This window comes from Polypterus senegalus, chromosome 11 (genome assembly GCF_016835505.1).
Source record: "Polypterus senegalus isolate Bchr_013 chromosome 11, ASM1683550v1, whole genome shotgun sequence".
In the NCBI taxonomy this organism is placed as follows: domain Eukaryota; kingdom Metazoa; phylum Chordata; class Cladistia; order Polypteriformes; family Polypteridae; genus Polypterus; species Polypterus senegalus.
The window spans coordinates 107,778,056-107,803,081 of NC_053164.1; the positions used below are offsets into that span (position 1 = coordinate 107,778,056).

Here is a 25,026-nt window from a genome sequence, read left to right on the forward strand (position 1 = left end):
TTCCCTCGCAGCCTCGGTTGTACAAGAGCTCTTTTGACGTCAGGAATAATCATTACTTTCTCATCCGGGTATCCACTTTCCTCTTATGGTATTTATTTCATAAAGAGTCGGGTGTCTGCACAGGTCTGCATTTTTCACATGTATGTTTTTTTTTCTTATTTATTATTAATACATAGAAGAGCAGCTGTGGATTATATGCTTTCTTTTATTGTGGATTCTGTCTTTTCATCTTGAGCAAGCGCTTGTTCAGAAGGAACATTTCCAGCTCGGAAGGCACCGTTACGGGTGTTACTGATGAATATTTAATGGATCCGGAATGGAGCTAGCATTGGTAAGTTTTGAAAACGGTGGTGCCACAGCCATCGGGAGTTCAGGCAGAGCAGGCATCCTCAACCTGCCCCAAGACTCCTTTGAACAATCTCCGGTAAACGAGGACCACAACAAAGAGATCAACACTTGCACTGATTTAAATCACGACGACTGGAAAATGAACGACATGAATGATACGTGTAGCACGAGCGAGAATGCTGTTGATGTTTTGTTAAGGGCTGATCACAGCCCCCATCTTTTAGAGGAGGATACCCTGGAGATGGATATGGACAACGAGAGCAGCGAGCGGGTACTGATCAACATTGCTGGTCTCCGTTTCGAAACGCAACTGGGCACTCTCAACCAGTTCCCAGATACTTTACTAGGAGACCCCGATAAAAGAATTAAGTTCTTTGATCCGCTTAGAAACGAGTACTTTTTTGATCGGAACCGACCCAGTTTCGACGGGATATTGTATTTTTATCAGTCGGGTGGGAAAATCAGGAGACCAGTTAACGTGTCCATCGACGTGTTTGCGGATGAAATCCGCTTTTATCAGTTGGGAGAAGACGCGATGGAGAGGTTCAGGGAGGACGAAGGTTTCATTAAAGAAGAGGAGAAACCTTTGCCTCAGAACGAATTTCAGAAACAGGTGTGGCTCATATTTGAATATCCCGAAAGCTCCAGTCCCGCTCGAGGAATTGCCATTGTGTCAGTGCTTGTCATCCTCATATCTATTATAACGTTCTGCTTGGAAACCTTGCCAGAGTTCAGGGATGAGCGAGAATTACCCCCGGCCATCAGGAAAACTAATTCCACACAGGCACCCCAGTCAAATACGCTTTCTGATCCCTTCTTTATTATTGAAACAACCTGCGTAATTTGGTTTACTTTTGAGCTGATAGTAAGATTTTTTGCCTGCCCCAGTAAATCTGTGTTTTCCAAAAACATTATGAACGTTATTGACATTGTGGCAATTTTTCCTTATTTTATTACCCTGGGCACCGAACTGGCAGAGCAACAAGTAAACAACGGACAGCAGGCGATGTCCCTGGCGATCTTGAGGGTGATTCGACTTGTAAGGGTGTTTAGAATTTTTAAGCTCTCCAGACACTCCAAAGGACTCCAGATTCTGGGCCAGACTTTAAAGGCTAGCATGAGAGAACTGGGCCTTTTAATTTTTTTCTTGTTTATTGGCGTCATTCTTTTCTCCAGTGCTGTTTACTTCGCCGAGGCGGATGAGCCTGAGTCTCATTTTTCCAGCATCCCAGATGCTTTCTGGTGGGCTGTGGTAACCATGACAACAGTCGGCTACGGAGACATGAGACCTATTACTGTCGGGGGAAAGATTGTGGGCTCGCTTTGTGCGATCGCCGGTGTCTTGACCATCGCCCTGCCGGTGCCGGTCATCGTGTCCAACTTTAATTACTTTTACCACAGAGAAACAGACCAGGAGGAGCACACTATGCTAAAGGACGAGCCCAGCAGCGGGCAAGCTACCCCATGTAACGAACTCAGAAGGAGTCGGAGCAAAAGTTCACTAAACAAATCAACCGAACACTTAGAGGTGAATGAGGGAGTCAAAAACGGACGATCCGTGGAGAAAGCCAGCTTGAAAGCCAATAGCAACATGGACATTAAACGCTCCCTTTACGCACTGTGTTTGGACACAAGCAGAGAGACCGACCTATAGAGCACTTCGCCACATTAACTACATAGATACTTTAGATGGTGTTTGATATTCGAGATTACTTATTTATTTTTCTTTTCATAGTACCCTTTATATCAAACACATTTATGGTAAAGAGTGCTGTTGGCGATTGAAGGTGGGAAACAGGGGCTAACAGATCCAACAGGTTTACAGTCGCGTCGTGTGTGTACGAATGGACACAGTTATGTAATAACTAGGTTTGCAGTTCATATAGAATCATTGATCACTGGAGCTAAACTCTTGAATAGCCTATCTGAAGCACACCGAAAATGGACTTTGCACTTAAAAGCAACACGAGGCAAACTCGTTTTGTGGTATTCGTTTTGAGGAGCAGTATTCTAGCATGTAAATAACAAACACGTATATTTTGTGAACAAATGTTAATATAACGTTTAAGCATATATTTTAAATAACGATGTGTAATTTTTTTAAAGGAACGAAGCCTCTGATACAAATTCATACGCTTTACAGCAGTAGCACATACAACATATGAAAAATCTTTTGTATTGTCAATATTACTTATTTCATGCAAGTCTGCGCATTAGTGTGAATTCTACTTTGTGGTCTTCTGGTGCTGTCCGATTTAAACTCTGAAAAGAAAAAAAAAATATTAACAGAATTCGTTTGGTCTTATTCTCTTGTTATAGTTGAGCCTTAACCTTGTTAAGATGTGCGACCAATCTCTTAAGTGTGAGCGGATGATTCTGGTCTTTGTCTAGCACTGTGCACGCTGTAAGTTACGGAGTCCAGCATTTAGTAGGCAACAGTTGGCTATACATATCAAATACGAGGCGGGCACGCACACACACCTAGCGTGTTTCCTGGGCCTGACGTTTTATATTTCTTTCCTTACAACGATATTTATTCATTTATTAAGAGATAATATATGACGATCGGGGCAGAAGCAGAAACGCGCACTTTTTTATATGCGGTAAATTACTTTTTTACAGTCACATAATAACTCTAAATACTTGTGTTTGAAAACTGTACGGATTTCCGAGAAGAAGGAGTTGCACTTTTTTTCTGACAAAATGTATCTATTTTGGCTGGAACCTGTTATTGTGAACTTCATCACAAGAAACAATTTAAAGTTTTGCAAACGCCTTCATCTGGGTGATGTTTCAAATGATATTTTACAGTGTGTATTTTTTAATGGGAAAAGAATGCTTCAGAGGGCACAAGGAACAAGCATTTGCCCCTTTCAAGCAGCCGTGCTAAACACAGGGGAAAAAAACTGCTGACCTAAACGGTGATCAGGAAAGGAAAGAAAGTGGCTTCGTGGGTAAAGACGCTCGCTCTGATGCACTTTACAGCCTGCCTCGGAACCTTTACGGGGTTTTGAACTTTACATCTGACCCACGGCATTGAACAAGACGTGCAGAAACAACAAGAAAACGTGAAACGTGCTGAGATACAATGAAATCCCCCGTCGCCGCACAGCTGGTAACGGACTAGAGGTGAGTAGGTGCACTAATTATAATAATTAAGCCATTTCAAATTGGCCAATAGGGTGCCTGAAAGATAGACTGCGTTATACTACTGGTGTGAAAGTAACGGAGCGGCTTTCCGACTGGAATACACAAAACGCCGTTGTGTAAAGGTGCCAGTCAGCAAACAGAGGGTTTTCGTGATTTTAAAGTGCTGAAATGTTTAGTTAGTCATAAGACGTATTATTTCACACCCCCAGAATAACACAGGTTTAATGCGAATTCAGTAGCACCTTTTATGTACGTGTTTGGAATTGCACGGGATGTATGTGTGCGCTGTTCTTTCAGCACCATGAGTGTTACTCATTGCTTCAGAATAAGTTAAATCTTTAGTTAACAGACCAGTGGTTTCCGGAATAAGGGCCTGCAATACTAAAACTCGTGGAGAAAGTGCAGATGTATTCAAGGCAGAGAGCATTTTGTTTTAGGACCTTGTATCGCTTTGGCACGGAGTTACATAGCATTCTCAATCCAAGGTTATCCAATGTAAGGTTTTGGATGATTGGAGTCTATTTGCAGCACTGGACACAAACTAGGAAACAGCATTAGACAGGCAGGAGTATTTTTCACCATGGGAGGGAAAACTGGACCACCTTTGAGCTAGAATGACACAGAGAGAATGTGCAAAATCCACTTTGATGATGCTTGGTGCAGTTTTTGAACCCAGGATAATAAGTCTGTGAGGTAGAAGTGCTACTCACTATGCCTCCCTCAGTGTGAAGTTAAAGCACTGAATTTCTTCTTCTTTATTCATATTGAAATTTTGAATAAGTCATAAGGGAATCTAAAAACTTTAAACAGATTGGATCTGTGGCTGTTTGTCAATAAGGAAGGTCTTGATTACTAATCTAAAAATGTGTACTGCTTTATTAAGACAAAATGTGAGAAGACGGCCTAAGCTCCAGCACAAAGTCATACAGTATTTATGAAGTAATACCTTAAGAATTATGCAAGATTCCATGAAACAGTTACTAGTCAGTCAGTCATCATCCAACCTGCTATATTCTAACACAGGGTCACGGGGGGTCTGCTGGAGCCAATCCCAGCCAGCACAAGGTGCAAACAAGGAACAAATCCATCACAGGGCACACACGGGACAATTTAGGATCGCCAATGTACAGTACCTAACTTGCATGTCTTTGGACTGTGAGAGGAAACCGGAGTACCCGGAGGAAACCCACGCAGACATGAGGAGAACATGCATACTCCACGCAGGGAGGACCTGGGAAGTGAACCCAGATCTCCTTACTGCGAGGCAACAGCGCTACCACTGTGCCACCGACTGAAAGTTTGTTAAAAGAAAAAATGGAGTAACTCCAAGTGACTGCACAGTAGGTCATCTTTTGAACTTTCTTTGTCAACAGAATAACTCACAGGCAAAAACTTGCACTGCTACCTACATAAATGGTAGTCTAGAATTTTATTTTATCCATTTATCCATTCTATATACACTAAACAAGTTTTCCAGTCAGAATCTCAAGAAAATAAGAAACATTTCAGTGAAAAAATATATTTGTCAGGAACCAGTTGTAAATGAGATACAGTACCAGCCAATCTCTGAGCGCTTTCTCAAACACACTCACGTAAGGGCAACGTACAGCTGTCAGGCATGTTTTCGTGAAAGATGAAGGAAACACCTGGAAAACATCCTGCCTTCACAGAAGACACACCAATGAAAAATTAGCATACGCTTGTATAGTTACCTTCTGTACCGCTGTGCTGACCAGCTTGTATTTTACTAAGTGTAAGTTTCTGTATGTAATTCATAATGTAACATTGTCAAACCTGCTTAATTCAATTCAGAGTCCTGAGGAGCACAGGCTGTTCTAGCCACATGATGAACAAGGCAAGAACCAGACCTCAATAAGGCACCATTAGATCACAGAGACCACTCTCATGTACAGCCACACTTGGACCAAATATAAGTTACCAGTTAACCTAACACACACGTCTATTAGATGTGTAGCTAAAACCAGACCATCTGGAGGAAAACCCACACAAGCTCTAGTAGAACATACAAAGTCAACATGGTTAATAGCCAGGTGACATTTTTAACACACAGAATGCAGGATTCATGAAGCAATAGCACTTATTACTATGCTAACGTGCCAGACACATATATAATTGATATTTGGCAAATTTCGTAGACAAGCACAACACTGGAAAGTGAGGTTCCTAATCAAGAGTGGTGTTTAGGGGTGGCAAGTGGGGTGATCACCCCAGGCCCTGCACTTTTGGGGGTCCCGCTTTTGAGGTCCATGTGTCCCGTTCGAGTGGATTTGTCAAGTTATATTCTTCAGTTATATTTTGATAAAGTCCATGTGTTATCTTGCAAAAATTTAGCTGAATACTGTAATGAGAAAATCTAGTGTATGTTAACATTATTTTTATTAAATTTGTGTGCAAGTTTATACAGTCCACACATACCGGTAACAGTGTTTGACGTAACCAGCACTGTGTGGGGATGGTCACCCCTAAGGCCACCTCTGTTCCTAATCTTCAGTTTATGTGTACAAAAATAGGAAAACATAAAGGTGAATTTCATTTGTCACAGTTATCAGAAAAGAACTTTTCATAATGAAAGCGTGATGTTTTGGGATTGTCCAGAACCAATACTGGATGCTTATTTTTGAGTGAAATTCTTTTTCAAGCCTTTGACACCTAAGTTTATTGCAGGTGTTTCCTACTTAAGATTATAATCCTATCCTACAAGTGCTGTTTACTTGTTCTACAATTACTTTCTTTTAATATTTTGATTGTCTTGTATTGTTGAAGTGTGAGGAAGTTCTGTATTGCAAATATTCACCTCAACTCTCACTTTTAGATTGACATTAAACTTAGAGTGAGTTATAAAAAGACAGAAATTGTAGTTTCTACTACAGTATGTTTCACAGGTGTTTTCTAGTATTTTGGCAGTTATGTACTACATAATATTTTGTGATATGTTCAATATGTAGATTAAGGAGTTATTTTATTCATTTTATAAATTGCCTTACAATGTATTAGACAGAAGAAACAAAAATTCCCACAATGCCACTCTTGTTGCTTCATGCAGACAGACACACACACACACACATGGACTGTCACAATAGGTGCTTTGCCCATTATACGCAAACACACTTAAATTGCTTTGACCGTTCCTTTTTTAAAAAAAAATGTAAGCAAAATAAAATATTTTCCCACTGTATAATGGAAGTTGGAACAGGATTCTTCCAACTGAGTAAGATTAGAAGATGAGTAAGTAGTGTAATAGTAGACATCACAATACATTTTTCATTTGGTGGGACTCCAAATAATGCTGTCAGAGGATATGCAATAATACAGTAGTAAATCTAAAAGTATCAGCCAAATAACTAACGATTTCCAATATCATCTCCATGTACAACATTTCCAGACATACAGTGTGAGGTAGGTGCTTGATGATATTTTTAACAATTTGTGTCTTGTACCGGGTGTAATGTTTGTTTAGACAGATGCATACAATGTACATCTTTTAACTAAAGTACACCATACTTTGCACAAATTGATAAACTGTGTATCTTTTCAATGGTTAAATTCCATTCAAGGTCTGAGATTGTGATTAAAAGGTCCAGTTCCAACTGTTGACTTAAGCCATCTAGGGGTGCACTCTCAAAAAATGCTGGTAAAGTCTAAAAGTTCTCCCTACTGTATATCTTCATCATCAATAGACAGTAAAGTTTCAACCATGGATGTTATTGAAAGATTAAGAAGGGTGGGAAGGTTTTCTTTAACTAAGTTTCTAATTTCTGCTACAGGAAGATTTTATTTAAGGTGTAACCATTCAGCATGCAAACCTTTTGTCAATATAAAGGACTATAAAGGCCCACATACCAAAAAACTACCACAAGTTCAACAGAGTATACTATAGATTAATTCTGATGTATTATATGACTATCATGTATGGGAGCAATTGACAATTGTGTCTTGACATTTAAATGTTTCCTACAATGGCATCATGTTTTGAGAGAATGTTGCAATTACTGGTAAACTGACATAATTCATAAAGTTAGGAGAACAGAGAAAGTTATATAGTGAAAAGTCTGAATAGGAATCTATTCCCATGGCTAACCAAGCAGGTACACTTTTGTTACTTGCCATTTCCTCCCATTGCCTTTAAGTGCATTTATTCACAATCCACTGTGATCGAATGGTAGTGAGAACTGGGTCCAAAAGAAATGTTGGGACACCAAACAGGTCATCCCGTTTAATTTGTTAAGCAAAATAAAACAATATAAACACATGATGGTGTCACATAACTAAAATATAGGCTGTAGCCTTCTCCTAATTGCAATAATGCTGCTCGATTGAGCCTGTCCTTCTCTCTGGCTCAAATCAAAGTGAGATGCCACCTTGTGAAGATGCCCCACTTTATAGGAACCCCCCAGAAGGGGCACAGTCATTTGCCCTAACTGGGCATCTTCTCAAAGCTGTGGAAGTAGAAGCAGGTGAAAAATGTCATTAGTAACAACACCCCCTCTCATTCTGGAGTAGCATTGCATACCTCAGCTGAGCCTACAAGACGACCCTCCTACATAAATGAGTGACACCACTAATAAAATTGGAAATTAGATAATACCATCCCCTCTCTAATTAAAGTCATTGCAAAACTTTCTTTTTTAATTTTTTTTTTTTTTGCAGGTGAAGTGAAAGCAATGGCAATTGTACAGCATTTAATTTAAAAAAAAATTGTTAATATATACAGTATAGGGAAAACTGCAATACTGTTATTACACAAACAACAAAGGTCTGTGTAAGAGTATTGTATTTTTAAATGAATAACAAACACCCTCCTAATATAATGTCACATAATAGACAGATCAGTCCAACTTGGAGCTTCTTTCTGCTCCTGCATCTCTAAATTCATCCAAGTCTGACATGAGTAGTCATTTAACAGCCCAAAATGGTATAATGTCAGGGAGATTTCATAATTGCTTCACTTATTGCAAGAGGTCCTTCAAAGCACTACAACTATTAGGCTATACCAGCCCTTGATTTCCTTGCACCTCTGTGTTTAATATTTCAGTCCTCAAGGACTTGTCTTGAACTATCGATATTATCAATAAAGAGCAGGGCAGCTGCAGGCCTATCCAGTGAATTACTGTTACCATCTAGTAGTCTGGTGGACTATAGTCTGGCCTTCTATAGACCCACCTCTGCTATTTCCAGTCCCATTTTTAAACTGTGGAGTATCCTTTATTTTAAACCACTTTATTTAGTGTTCCTAGTAGTATTACTGGCACCTTGGAGTGTCTTTTTACTGACCTGGCATTGTTTAAGCCCTTTCACCTTATCTTTGCCTTCCTGTTTCTCCTTTTGCCCCTGTGTATTTGTAATTTAAATGTGAAAGGAATACACTGAGTTTGATTCAATGACAGTGACAGCTTTACATGGAATCTGCAATTTTTTTTTTAACTGAATCAGTATAGCAATGACTTTTTTTCTGCAACCTAAACTTGTTTATCATTGAGGGTTGCTACAATTATTCCAATTATGAGCCTTCTGCTGTTAGAATTGTAGAGAGAAACCCGAAGAGGTTACACCTCACCTATGTAAAAGACAATTAGCAATGTCTTCTTTAGATCTACTGTATTTCTTTAATGAGAAGTCAAGCAAAATGACACCTTTTATTGGCTAACTAAAAATATTACAATATGCAAGCTTTCGAGGCAACTCAGGCCCCTTCTTCGAATCAATCTTCAAATATGGAGAAGCTGTGCACAGTCCAAAAAGCATCAATATAAGACAGGCTACTGGCATAGCATAGATCATGCTTGGGACTGTGATACTCAAGTTTACATTAGATTAGATTAAATGAACTTTTTTGATCCCATTGGGAAATTAAGATGCATACAGTAGTAGAAACATAGAAAACAAGGAAACAGACTCACAGGACAGATAACACTGCCAATCAATCAATCAATCAATAAAAAAACTTAATGAGTACATCGGGTGGAGGCATTGAATTGCCTGATAGCAGAGGGAAGAAAAGCCCCCCAAAGGTACTTCTTAGCACTCTGCTGTGGAATGAGCCTGTGACTAAAAGTGCTCCATGAGAGCACCTCTTGGAGGGGATGGAGGAGATTTATTTATGATGGCATCCAGTTTTGCCACCATCATTTTTTTTTCCCACAACACCTTACAGTGTGTCCAGTGTCTCTTTTTTGATAAGTTTGTTTAAGAATGGTGATTCTTTTGTCTTCAAGTTTCCTCCCCAGGTGACTGCAGTGTAGAACACTACACTGCCTACTAAGGACTGGTAGAACATTTCCAGCAGCTTTCTTCATACATTAATAAACCTGAGTCTCCCTAGCTAGTACAGTCTGCTTTGGCCCTTCTTGTTGTTAGACCAGTCCAGTTTGTTGTTTATGTGAACCCTCATGTTCTTGTAGCTCTGCACCACTTCCATGTCCTCCTCCTGAATGGTGACTGCTCTCAGAGGCTTCTTGGCACACCGGAAGTCCACCACCAGCTCAATTGTCTTGCTGATGTTGAGTTGCAGGTTGTTGTCCTTGAACCATAAGATAAAGTTCTCCAGAACCTTCCTGTACTCTGACTCATCCCCATTATTAATGCAGCCTGTGATGGACAAGTGAACTGAAGCTTTCAGATGATGAAAAGCGCTGGTATTGTGCCAGAAGTCTGTTCTGCTGATGGTAAACAGGAAGGGAGACAGGACAATTCCCTGAGGTACTCCAGTATTATACATCACCATTTCTGACAAACAGTCCTTCAGCCTCACGAACTGCTGTCACAAACTGTTGGTCAGGTAGGTTAAGATCCCGGAGATTATGGGAGTATCAAGATTCAAAACCTTGAGCTTTTTTTCCTCCAGTCAATGAGGCAGAATGGTGTTAAAAGCACAGGAAAAGTCAAAGAATATTATCCTGACTGTGGCACCAGCTTTGTCCAAATGGGAGTAGGCTTTTTGGATCACTAAGATGGGGACATCCTCCACACCTATATGTGTCTGATAGTCAAACTGCAGAAGATCCAGATGTTCTAAAATCAGAGGTTATAGATATTTTACAACAAGCCTTTCAAAGGTTTTCATGATATGCTAAAATATCAAATGTGTAATCCAAGGAATGATGCCATCTTTGTAGGTACCAGATAAGAAACTGACTTGGTCAAGCTACCGAACAACATATATAAAACAGCAGTGTACTATATGGCAACTGCATTAAAGCTACTATATAAAACTATTTTTAATTTCTGTCTGTAAAGTAACATTCATCCATTATTGCACTTTAGCCCTTTAAGCAAAGTTTAAACCTATTTTAGCTTAGTAATTTCACAGCCACCTAAGCATACATTTTAGCCACCTAAAACTAAACTTTGTATTCTTCTATACTAACATTCAACTACAGAATGCTATTTATTGTTAACCTGTTTGCAAAAACAATTCCATTATTCACTTTTCATTAAAAATTGGACAGTAATCCAATGCCCTTTTTAGTTTGCTGCTCAAGCTTACATAGAATAAAAGCACAGTGAGAAATTGCTCCTCCTCTGGGCACATAATCCACTGACATATAGCTATGCCACTTTCTATATTTAGTGAAAAATTAAGCCATTGCCTTATGGTAAATCAACATGGTAAGATATTAAAAACAAGCAATCTGTAGTCTTGTGCAGCTAGTATTTAGTTGTGCAGAGGTCATCCCAGGAGGATGTCATGTTTTATGCTGCAGCCTTGAATTGATGTTGCTATGACAACTACATATAATGCTGCTTTTGTGCTGTACTTTGTTTATTTTTATTGAAACATTTATAAATGGTACTGAAAGTATTCTTTTAAATAAGAGGGTATTTCCAAGTTATTGTATTTTTCTCTTTTTAAACAAACCATGTTATTCTTTTATTTATTTGCTTTTACTGATATGGCTTTTTTTTTGTTATTCTGCTGTGTGCAAAAACTCAAAACTTTTTATATTCCTGTATGCTATGGCTTCCATCCACATCTTAAAGATGTACAGTACATCAAGTCATCCATCTATTATCCAACCTGCTATATCCTAATTACAGGGTCACGGTAGTCTGCTGGAGCCAACCCCAACCAACACAGGGTGCAAGGCAGGAAACAAACGCTGGGCAGGGCGCCAGCCCACCACAGTAAAGATGTACATGTTTGGTTAATTGGATGTTTAAACTTTGTGCGTGTGCCAGCATCCTCTGCGATAGGTTGGTGTTTCATCAATGACTGGTTCCATTATGGTAACCAAACTTGATGGGTTAACTTCTACCTTCTCACAGTCCTGCATTAAAGCAAGAAGGTTAAGATGCTACATGAATGGATCTCTTAAGTTGCGATTGGAATGACCACATCCATAAAAACTGAATATGGTATATTGTCACAAGTGGGGGGAAAAGTCAATTTTCTTCTTCTTTTTTATTTTTCAGTGATATGTTCATTTAAAGAGTGTTGGATTATAAATATGTTCAATTTACAATGAAAATGATTTCAGTCATTTGACAATGTAATACAATCTGCTTGTTTTACTGATGCAAACGTGAGTTAGAATGCCTAGTAATACATGTTACAAATTAAGCAGTTAAATAGATAACTCACTTCATTTAGTGTAACTCATTTGCACTTAAATTTCAGTCTTTTAATTAAGAACAGCATTCTAACTGATTATATATGCTTGGTTTATGAATCCATACAATTTTCTTATTTAATATTATAAGAAGCAACTAAAGCATAATGACTAAAATTTCTGATTAAGGCCTGTGCAAGACTAAGGTAGAACATGACCTGTTTAATGGAGTGACTTAATATCACCTAACTTTATGCCTATTTTCTACCATGCTTATCCAGTATGTGGTTTTATGGAGCCCGTACCTATCCTAGCAGAATAAGGCAGAAATCTGGAGCCAACCAGAGGCGCTGAGTTAGTCTATCAGAGACAATGTTCGGCTGAAGCACCCACACTCACACTGGGCAAATTTGCAGATGTTCTGGACAGGATTTGAACTGATGTGCTGTAAGAGTACAGTGTAAAATCACTATGCCACCTACTCAATATTAAATGATCGCAAGATTAAGAATAAAATCCTTGGAATGTCCCCATTTCATTATATACTTGAAACTCTGTATGCATTCCTAAGAAGTCTATATGTTTTGACCGTCAATGAGCTGTGTTAAAGCATAATGAATTTGGAGTTATACAAGTTTTTTTAAGCATTATCCACTAAATTGTTTGGTCTTTTTTAAACTTTTCTAACTGTACATTATCTTCAGTCCATAATGATTTGAGCTTTCTTATTCAATTATAGAAATATTGTGCTGATGATAATTTACATTTTATCTAATTTTTTCTTTTAAAAAATGAGTTACAGGTTTAACAGTTTATAAGAGTCCTATGCATCTCTTTACTGTTTAAGAAACTGATATAGATGCACAGTTAAAATAACAGGGTTGAGGTCAGGATTTGCAAAGGAAATTTTACTAGGTAAAATCTGTGCGTACTGCACAATAATGTGCAGTGAATACACTTGACTTGAGCATTCATAGTTTTCATCGTCTTTCTCTGTACGTTTAGCATTCATTTGCTCAGAGGTTGATGCACTTGCTGCTTCCTGAGCAGCTCTTGTTTTCTCCACCCTAGCGGCCCGCTTCTTCTCTTCTTCCGACATTGTTTCACATTAAAACTGATTAAGTCAGTGTTTGTGTTGCAATTACTTAGTACGTTTTCCTTAATTTTTCACTTAAGCTGCCACTTAAGTCTTCAATCTGCCTCAAGAATGATTTAAGATATGAAGAGGTAGGGGAAGTGACGGCGAAAGTGGTAACGATGAGAATGGCGCCCGTACACATGCGCTGGCACAGCTGCCCTGCTGGCCACTGCCGAGAGTTGATTCAACAGTAAAATAAAATAAAAATAAAAAGACGAATAACCTTGGAGGTCAATCATCACCCTGAAAGCACATAGAAGATGTCACATGGTATGAGTGTACCATATTTCAGGTCAATAGGTCAAACGGTTGGCAAGCTACAATTTAAAACCCTGGACAGACAAATGGACAGCCATGATACCGTATTATGTAAGAACATGGAATATTAATCACTCAGTTGTACCTTATCACTTATAAAGTAACCAAGTAGCGAATGTATGCAAGAAGTTTACAAAATATAAACCCTCTATCTAAAATGGTTACCTTTAGGCGTTCTTGATCAGTAGCTTTAAGGTAGCAAAGTCAACAGGAACAGATGTACATATTGAGAAGGCCAGTATCTCACAAACAGTTGGTGTCAGACTAGGAGCTGTCAGAAGGGAAGAAGTTACAGAATGTAAGCAGAGTAGCTCACATATTTTACACAACTGAAGAGCACACATGGTATAACAGCAAAATAATAGTCACACACTTTATATAATGGGCACAGAAATGGGTGAAATACAGTAGGCAAATTCAAACAACTTCACTAACAGCCTCAAATAACCAATAAAACAAATAAATAGTAACTCAACACATGTGACACTTGCCTGGAGCCAAGGATAAAAGTCACAAGTTATAGTTTTTTAACATCTAGAGATTTGGTTTTTACTTTAAGAAATGTCTAATTGGTTTGAATTGTTTAATTATCTATGCTATGATTCCATTCTTTCCTTTTTTCCTTATCATTGTCAAGCAAGTCTCACCATGTGTGTGGTTTGTGTGCCAGGGTTTATTGCCGAGTTGTGTTGGTTACCTTGCTATTCTACATATAAATCAGCTATAGTATATTTACTAGTACAAAGAAAAAACACATCCATCCATGTGGATGGAAAAAACACATACTTTCCTGAATATTTTATTTGGATTCTAATATTGTATGTGTTGCACCCATCCAATAGAGATACTGTAGATCAATGTCAGTATATGTTATTCCTCACCTGCCATTTCAGCAAATGTATATCTGAGAGTGTAACATTTCATTTTAACCTACTGCCTTGTGCCTTATTGTTTATTGTAGAATTACAGTATTTTATAATTGAGTCACTTTGACTTGCTCCTATGAGATCCCAAGATTCCCTCAGAAATAACAGCAGCCCCTTATGGAATACAAGCAGATGTATTGAAATCAAACAAATCACCAGGCCCAGATAATATTTATCCTCGTGTTTTTAAGGAGGCTAGTGAGTACATATATAAACCCTTGACACATATTTTTAGGAAGTCACTGTGCACTGGAGAGATTCCAAAGGACTGGAAAATGGCAAATATCATCCCATTATATAAAAAGGGTGACAGGGCAGATCCAAGCAACTATAGGCCAGTAAGCTTAACAAGCATCACAGGAAAATTAATGGAAGGAATTATTAAGGATAAGATTGAGCAACACATGACAAGGACAGGAGTTATTCTGAACAGTCAGCATGGGTTCAGAAGAGGGAGGTCATGTTTTACTAACATGCTGGAATTCTATGAGGAGGCAACAAAAGGATACGATCAAATTGGAGCTTATGATATTATTTATCTGGACTTTCAGAAAGCATTTGATAAGGTGCCACATGAGAGGTTGGCCATCAAGTTAAAAGAAGTGGGAGTTCAGGGTGATGTTTTTAGATGGGTGCAGAATTGGCTCAGACACAGGAAGCAGAGGGTGATGGTGCGAGGAACCTCATCAGAACTGGCCGATGTTAAGAGTGGTGTTCCACAGGGGTCAGTGCTAGGGCCGCTGCTATTTTTAATATATATAAATGATTTAGATAGGAATATAAGTAACAAGCTGGTTAAGTTTGCAGATGATACCAAGATAGGTGGATTAGCAGATAATTTGGAATCCGTTATATCATTACAGAAGGACTTGGATAGCATACAGGCTTGGGCAGATTTGTGGCAGATGAAATTTTATGTCAGTAAATGTAAAGTATTACACATAGGGAGTAAAAATATTAGGTTTGAATACACAATGGGCGGTCGGAAAATCGAGAGTACACCTTATGAGAAGGATTTAGGAGTCATAGTGGACTCCAAGCTATCAACTTCCAAACAGTGTTCAGAAGCCATTAAGAAGGCTAACAGAATGTTAGGTTATATAGCACGATCTGGGGAGTACAAGTCCAAAGAGGTTATGCTCAACCTTTATAATGCACTGGTGAGGCCTCATCTTGAGTACTGTGTGCAGTTTTGGTCTCCAGGCTACAAAAAGGACATAGCAGCACTAGAAAAGGTCCAGAGAAGAGCGACTAGGCTGATTCCAGGTCTACAGGGGTTGAATTATGAGGAAAGATTAAAAGAGCTGAGCCTTTACAGTTTAAGCAAAAGAAGATTAAGAGGTGACATGATTGAAGTGTTTAAAATTATGAAGGGAATTAGTACAGTGGATCGAGACTTGTATTTTAAAATGAGCTCATCAAGAACACGGGGACACAGTTGGAAACTTGTTAAGGGTAAATTTTGCACAAACATTAGGAATTTTTCTTTACACAAAGAACGATAGACACTTGGAATAAGTTACCAAGTAGTGTGATAGACAGTAAGACGTTAGGGACTTTCAAAACTCGACTTGATGTTTTCTTGGAGGAAACAAGTGGATAGGACTGGCGAGCTTTGTTTGGCTGAATGGCCTGTTCTCGTCTAGATTGTTCTAATTCTAATTCTAGTATATTTATGGTGGCCACATTAGATAGTGCTGTTACCCTTTCCAGTTTATCTCACAGATGCATGAGTGGATTGAGATCTGGGGAATCTGGGGGCCAAGTCAATACCTTGAACTCTTGCTCATGTTCCTCAAATCTTCCTGAACCATTTCTGCAGTGTGGCAGGAACATTACCCTGCTGAAAGAGGCCACTGACATCAGGGAATACTGTTGGCATGAAAGGGTGTGTGTGGTAGATAGGTGGTACATGTCAAAGTATTATTAACAAGAATTCCAGGAGCAAATTTTCCCCAGCAGGACATTGCCCAGAATATCATACTGCCACCATCATCATCCCTTCTTCCCAAAGCACATCCTGCTGCCATCTCTTCCCCTAGTAAACTGCAAACACACACCCTACAATTCACATGATCTAAAAGAAAACATGATTCATCAGATGAGGCCATCTTCTTTAACTGCTCATGGTCCAGTACTAATCCACACATACTCACTGTAGGCATTGTTTTGGTTGTGCACAGGGATTAGCAGGGGCGTTCTGACCAGTTAGCAACTATTCAGCCTCATATGCAACAAGCTGCGATACACTGTGTGTTGTAACACCTTTCTCTCACGACCAGCATTAAGTTTTTCAGCAATTTGTGCTAGAGAAGATTTTGTTTGGTATTAGACTAGACAGGCTAGCCTTCACTCCTCATGCACATCAATGATCCTTACGTGCCCATGACCCTTTCACCGGTTGTCCTTCCTTGGACCACTTTTGGTAGGTACTAAACAATGCATATCAGGAACCCCTCCCAAAGACCATCTGTTTGGGAGATGCTCTAACTCAGTCATCTAGCCATTACAATTTCGCCCTTGTCAGAGCTGCTCATTTACTTACGCTTGCCCGTTTTTCCTTCTTCCAAAACATCCCCTTTAAGAACTGGTGATTCTCTTGCTGCTTAATATATCCCACCCCCTGACAGGTGCCATTATAACAAGGTAATCGGTGTTATCCACTTCACCTGTCACTATTTTTAATGTTGTAGCTGGCTGGCGTATATACCATTTTGCTGTACATTTACAGAAAAATACGGTACCCATGTTCTAACAATAGCATTTCGTAAGATAACAGTTTTATTGCTTAAATGAAGAATGGTTAATCTGTAATATCTATTTTTCCATATTGTTTCTGAAGTGTGTTTCTGTATGTGATATTATTATAGGTAGGTTGTATTAAGTATGATTCTTTGTTTTCACATTAGAAAAGAATATGGAAAACCCTAACTGTGAAGACAGTGGTAAAACTGAACTTCTGTACAATGCTGTATATTAAGAATAAGAATATTAAGCCTTGCTGTTTTACTGCAGTGGCTGCCTTGTAATCTTTATAGTCCTTTCTTATGTATGATACAGTGAATTCAACAAACAGTTTAATTTTGATATTTGACTATGCTTCTGACGTTGAACAGACAGCAGTTCATATATTTAGCATCTGTTAATTTTGATTCTCTTGTTTTGCTTATAATTTCTTCATCACATCAGTGCATAGGCCTGACATGCTTAAGGAGCTATCTTCTACCTTGGGAACAACCAATTGTGTGTTTTTGATCTCGATTATTCAGTCAGTGTGTGTTAAACGTCTTCAAGCTTCAAAAAATGTCACTATCTTTTTAGCTAAGTTAATTAGCTTGTGGTCTCAGAAGGATGCTATACTTAAGACCAATGTAAAATCCATGTTATCCTTGTCATCAGGGAACAATTCCATGCTTAAAAGCTCAGTTCTTTGCATTAAACAGGATTCTCAGTGTGTCAACTAAACTGGCTTAACATAACCCAGGGTTACATTTGAGCTGTTAAGAGAAGGAACATCATCTTCACTATTAGATAAGTGCAGAACCCTCCTGGGTTGAGCAGTCTCATCTTCTGGGCTTATAATAGAAGACTGAGGGTCAACATGTAGTGAGAGTTGAGATTATAATCATATCATATACTTGGGTGGACCAAAGCTGCTTGAACCAAACGTCACTTGAAATATTCTAGTTATTCCACACTATTTAATTCATAATTTTATGTAAATGATTTAACCGGGTCATTTCTGTTGTGATAATTCACATAGATTATATTAACTGAATTAAATAAGTAATTTCCTTCAGAGCTGAATTTAAATTAGTTTTTCTTAACTTGAAGCACTCCTTCTTAGTCAAGTTAAGAATTTGATGCAGATGTTAGTATCAGTTATGAGATCAAAGTAGATTTAGGCTTTTTATTATGCTGAAATTTTTTTATGCGTACTGTTTGAGCAAACTTAATAAGAATTCCATTGTTCTTGTTAATTGGCATAGTGGTTAGTGCAAATTCCTCATATGTCCAAGAAACTTAATTCTATGGCTTAGTCAGAGTTTGCATATTTTGCTATGTTTCAACACACACTTTAATTTGCTGGTGTAGAAAAACATTGTTGATTTCATTTTTATTAATCCATCCCTTACTCCATCTTATTCTCCACTTACACCTTCATGCACATGCTCATACATGTCAAATTTATTGATGTCAGCACATTTACCCATCTGGACAAATCAAAGCAAAAAGAAAAATTATTTAATGGTAAACTATGAAAAACAAGTTCAGAGAGTGCAAGCAATATTTAACAATTTACACATTAATATTCAGTAAAGCGGGTGGCAGAGTGGCAGTGCTGCTGCCTCGCAGTAAGGTGACCTGGGTTTGCTTCCCGGGTGCTCCCTGTGTGGAGTTTGCATGTTCTTCCCGCGTCTGTGTGGGTTTCCTTCAGGTGCTCTGGTTTCCTCCCACAGTCCAAAGACATGCAGGTTAGGTGCATTGGCGATTCTAAATTGTGCTTGGTGTGTGTACCCTGTAGTGGGCTTGTGCCCTGCCTGGAGTTTGTTTCCTGCCTTGCGCCCTGTGTTGGCTGGGATTGGCTCCAGCAGACCCCTGTGACCCTGTAGTTAGGATATAGCATGTTCGATAATGGAGGAAGAGGAGTTCCTTCAGTGTTTTTTTTTCTCATTCATATATTTCAATCCTAATGAACACCCAAGCAGTCATGGTGGACATATATCCTCCAAAGTAATTTATTGACTTTGTACTTTATTTTTTTAGCATAACCTAAAATTGTTAAATCTGTTTAGCGTGTTTAGTGTGATAGGTAGACACAGGCCTAGCTTTGAAAAATTGTGTGTCAGGAAGGAATAAACCTTTGACAAGGTGCTGGTCCACTGCAGTGCTCACTCATACAAATTCACACAATGAGCCAGTTTAGGGCCACCAAATAGCCGAGTATGCAAACCTTATTGTTGGGTAGGGTACCAGAGGTTACCTGAACAAAGACCATCCCTAACATGGAGAGAACCTACAAATGCCACACAGACAATGACTGGATGCAGGAATCGAACACAGACACTGAGTCTGTAAAGCAGTAGTTCCAATTAAGTAAAACCATGCTGCCCTCATATTTTTTGCTCGAATCTTGGAATGATTTATAAATCATAGTCTTCAAAGAGTTTAGTATGTAATTTGACATGTTGTTCAATGAAAGAAATTATACATTTCTGCTGAAGCATTTAGTAAACAACATCAATTTGAACATGTGTATTTTTAAATGTAATCTTCTAGGTATGTAATTTTGCCCAAGATATACTGTATGTATGCTTCAGAAGCAGATATGTGCAATATTTTTTTCCCCAGTCCTTGATGAGATTGATGCAAAATTTTTAATCTGTTTTTCATTTATTAGGTATTGGTTTTATTTCTAGACTTACTGGGAATTCATGGATTTCTATTTTACCAAGCTATTTTTTCCTCACTGAGGGAAGAGCTGCTTCAGCTTCTCCTTTTACCCTCTAATTCCACTCTAGCGTGACTGTATTTGCATCCCTTGTCTCATGTCTCCATGGTAGCCCATCATTTAATGCTCCTTTTGAATTTAGAAGGTTACAGCTCTGACGCAGATATTATGAAGCATCTTGCTGATGGTGAGGCTATCTGAAGTAATAGACTTTTCGGAAATTAAATAGGATGCATTATGCTTGAACTTACAGTATGTTTATAGTCTAAAGCAAAATAAATTATTTGAGGACTTATGTTTACCTTCTAAAAGTAATTCCTTTTCATTAGGTAAAGGTCTTGATCACTGATTTTAGGAATGAAAGAGACCATGCAGTTCCTCTAGTTCTTTTGTTTAGCAAATGACTAATATGTCCCAAAACACCACACAGTGTGTTATCAGATGCTGTTTAAATATGACGTTGGAGTGTGTTCCCAATTCCCATGACCCTTTGTGTGAAGTGTCATAGGGATATGTTGTTTACTATGCTGAATATACTTGCCTTTCATTTTCACAGGTGGGTGGTCATGTATCTCCCAATTTAGCAGGAAGAATTTTATTAGAATAATTCGATTGAATTTTTCATTATTTCACATATATCATGGGTCTGTATCATTATTATTATTATTATAATAATAATAATAATAATAATAATAATAATAATAATAATTTAGAAGCCATCTTTCAAATTTTCCTAGGTTATCCGGTTGTGCCACAAGTCTTTTTCCTTTACTGTCTGTGATCCTGAGCATCCTGTGAGGCCTACTCATTTTATATCATCCACCTCCAACCACATCTTCCTTGCCTTTTTTCTGGGCCTCACCTTCTCCCCATAAAAAAAAAATCCAACCCCACCACCACCTTCTTCTTGGTGTACCTCTTCACCAAATTGTCCTCTGCTTATTGCTCAAAATGCCAAAACCACATTAGCATATTTCTCCTCAGCACAACACCTATTACTTCCGCACTAGGGTCTTTCCCTTCACAAAGCATTCATCATTTTCTGACTCCATGACATGTGATATATTCACCCAGACAATCTCATTTCTGTTCTTTCCAGATTTGTTTCATGTTCAGCCCTTGTTGGGCACATCTCACTTCTATACATTTCTATATATTCCTCTATGAGTCAGAATGGTGGATGTCTTCTGGAATTTCTTCCTTTCATCAAACACTCTCCCACCCACTCCTGTGTTTGGCAAGGCACAGCACATACCTTCACATCCATTTGCACTCAAAATGTCATATAAAGGGCAGAACTCCTCTACTTTTGCCTAATACCACTGTAATTGCTAATATCTAAACTGATGCTAATTAGAAACAACCTCAACAGTGAAAATTCTCCTTATCTTTCACCCTGCTGAACCACTGTAGTCTAGGTTTAAGGAGCTGGATCTATTCCCACTATTATTTGAATTGGGAGTTAGTACATTAATAATAATAATCATCATTGTTAATCATCATTATCATCATCATGGCATGATCATCATACTTTGTGAAATCAGGAGTGTAGGTAAAGGAAAATGGAACAAGTAAGAAAAAAATAAACCTTGGAATTTTTAAACCTACCAGTTGCTTGAATGAATCGCTCTTTTTCAGGACTAGATGTTGTAATAAGAGGAATTGTTTTCTACAACCAGAATAATGTAATAATTTTAGTTCATGGCCAGTGTCTACCTGCACTAATGTGACTAGGTGCCATTGCTCTACCAATGTGGTGCTTTTTCTTCAGACGATGTTTTATTAGGAATTTTCCCTTCCAGCCTGTGATGGACTGGCTTCCTGTAAAGGGATATTCCTGCTTTGCACCTGATACTTGATAGGATTAGATAGGCTCTATTTTCCCAATTTGGAAAATGGATGGATAAATCTTGCCTCTATTATCTTAAATTTAGCAATATTTTTACAGTCAGACAGTCCTTCTCAAGATTTAAGCATCATATATAAAGATAACATAATTAAAAACAGAACAGAAATAAAAGAGGATGTTAATTTTCATGACAACACTTCCACACTAGTTTTCCCTAGGTAGCTCAAGTGACGCTATTCATTTACTGAACTGGTATCATGGTAACTGTGCCCTTTGTTAAAGTGGAAGTAACAAATTAAATATTGTGTTGCATTTACCATCCCTTGAAGACATCAAAATCAGTTCGGTTTAAAATATACTGCGTATCTCTACAAGTACAGAGCAAAAGTGGATTTTAACAAAATATGCAGATCTTGAAAGAGGTTTTGGTTTAAGAACTTCTTTCATCGTGTTCCAAACAGAGAAGCTGCTAGAACTCTCAAAAGCCAAAATGAGACCAACAGTCTGTTTCCCATCCTCTGAGTCAACCCTTCCTCAAAGATCTGTGTCTTTACTCCCAGAAGAACTGTTTAAAATTATAAAAGTAAGTCATCTTATTAAGAGCTATTAAAGTATGACACTGAATAAGAACATACGCAATTACATACATTCATTCTCAGTTTAGGATTATGGAGGTTGGAGCCTACCGCCTTGTGCAGTAGTAAAAGGTACCAGGCCATCGCAGGGCACAGACACCTACATGTATATCTATACTTGCCTTTCATGTCTTTGGGGGCATGGGAACAGGATGGGGGTACCCATAGAAAATATAGCACAGACAGAGTGTAAACATGCTGACTCCACATAAACAACCATTAGGTGTAGGATATATGATCCTAACCACGGCACCATCATGCCACACAATCTATAAAATAAATGTTTTAATGTTTTTTTTTTAAATAAGGCAACCAAAACAAAAATAAAAATAACTGCCTTATACAGTTATTCCTGAACGCTAGTTTCAAATGTTAAGTGCAAAATTCAGTTCAACTGAAAATTTTCTTACTGCTTGTTTATTTCTTATGACTTTCAGGTAAATTGTTTATAAGTGATGGGCAAAATGCATCTGTCCAACATTTTTTATAAAAACCTTCTTCAAGGGGTCACCTGTGTGCTTCTAGTGAAGTGACCGCATCACACACAAACTACATCCCATCCCTTCGATGCTGTTTATTAAGAAGCATTTTAATGCAGGATTTGGTACTGAAGCATGCTTTTCAAATGCCATGGAATAAAAAGGAAATCTCTGATGAGTTTAGGAAGCAAATCCTTAAAAATGACCAAGATGAAATTTTCATTTTCAATTTCAATATCCTGCTGCTTACTTTAAGTATTCACAGGGTTAGAATGCTTTGCTAGAATTAATAAAAATAAGCTGTCGATGTTAAGAAAAGAAATCATTAAATTAATACAATGCTTTACGAACATCATACGATGGAAAATGGTGAAGGGTCAGAAGTAATCCAAAAGTCACTGGACTCACTTTTTTATTAGAGGCAGTGAAATTGGGTCCATTTCTCTTACTGAGATTAGAGTTAAAGTCACAAACCTCCCATTGCTCTAAATATGCAGATTTGAATGACATGTTTGCAAAGTTAACTGTTGTGAAGTTATTACAATCAAACCTCTTTACTGTTTGTTTAAAGGCAGAATGGAAAGGCCGTCTCCATTTTTTAAAAATGGAGCTGGGGGATTGTTCTTATAATAGAAAATTAAATTCATTAGTCACCTGGGATTGTATTTGCCATGGTGCTTGAGACGAGACTGTGAAAGAAAATAAAGGCAATCAAGGGGTAATGCAGTTATTTAGGGGAAATATAGATATTGCGTATGAAGTGTTTTGGTATGCTTTTCACATTAAAATGTAGCATTTATCTTAGAAGAAGCAGAAAGAGACTGCTGCAACAGATAGTTATTTAGATAGAATTGTCTAGGTGGTGATTTAAGAAAGTGGCAACTGCAAGACTTGACAGTTGTGACGTACACAGAAATTTCAGAAAAGGATAAGAACTGATCTTAAGAAATACTGAGAAGGACAAGCATGTAGCAGAAAGAGACTTTTACTTAGTGTACAAACTAGTGAACCATCCATCCATCCATTATCCAACCCGCTATATCCTAACTACAGGGTCACGGTGGTCTGCTGGAGCCAATCCCAGCCAACACAGGGCGCAAGGCCGGAAATAAACCCCGAGCAGGGTGCACACACACACACACCAAGCACACACTAGGGACAATTTAGAATCGTCAATGCACCTAACCAGCATGTCATTGGACTGTGGGAGGAAACCGGAGTACCCGGAGGAAACCCATGCAGGCACAGAGAGAACATGCAAACTCCATGAAGGGAGGACCCGGGAAACAAACCCGGGTCTCTTAATTGTGAGGCAGCAGCACTACACACTGCACCACCATGCACGGTGAACCAATCAGAGTAAATATCAGATACTGAGTAAGCATTAATTCAGCACTTTAAACTCAATTGTCTATAAATATGGGACTCTGACTTTGCACTGGGACCTTCACTGTGTTTTTGCTTTTGATTTTATTGATTTTATTAAAATCAAATAATATTCCATACAAATAAATCAAGTTTTACTAAAATAGGTTCAAACAGAGAGCTAAGTCAGTAGTATAAAACTTTAAGCTAGTAAAAATAAGTAAATGGCTAAATTAATAAATTAATAAATATAAATAAAAGAGGGAAGAGAATGTGCTTCCTCAGTATAAATGCTTATTCTAAAATGTTATTGATTACATCCTGCCAGGTTTTGAAAAAGTTCTGCACAGATCCTCTAAGTGAGAATTAGATTTTTTTCCAGTTTCAAATGGTATATAACATCAGTTACCCACTGGCTTAAAAGAGGTGAGTTAGGATTCTTCCAGTTGAGCAAGACAAGTCTATGTGCCAATAGTGAAGTAAAGGCAATTACAGTTTGTTTGTCCTTCTCTGCTTTAAGCCCATCTGGAAGTACACCAAACACAGCTGTTAATGGGTTAGGAGGGGTTGTGACATCAAGGCTGTCTGATAGGCATTTAACACTTTTGGTCCAGAATGATGACTGGGACCTTCACTTAACAGACAGCTGTCACGGGGTGCTCCCAACTTCATGAAGAGAAGTTAAAGATGTATGAACAGGTTTCCTCCTGTCTGATTTTCGACTCAGAGGGGTCTTAGGGCAACAGTTTCTTCCATAAGCCATCAGCTAAAGGGGTATCAATGTGTATCATGCTTCATG

General features: G+C 38.3%; 1 protein-coding gene across 1 annotated transcript in view; it reads left to right on the forward strand.

Annotated features, from left to right (window-relative positions):
* Positions 1-238: 238 nt before the first annotated feature.
* LOC120539424 (potassium voltage-gated channel subfamily A member 5) overlaps positions 239-25,026 on the forward strand; it is a 143,693-nt gene continuing 118,905 nt past the window's right edge. Inside the window, exon 1 of the mRNA XM_039769461.1 lies at positions 239-3,477. Coding sequence (XP_039625395.1) covers positions 317-2,002 — 1,686 coding nt within the window. The 5' untranslated portion in view covers positions 239-316 and the 3' untranslated portion in view covers positions 2,003-3,477. The remainder of the gene's footprint in view (positions 3,478-25,026) is intronic.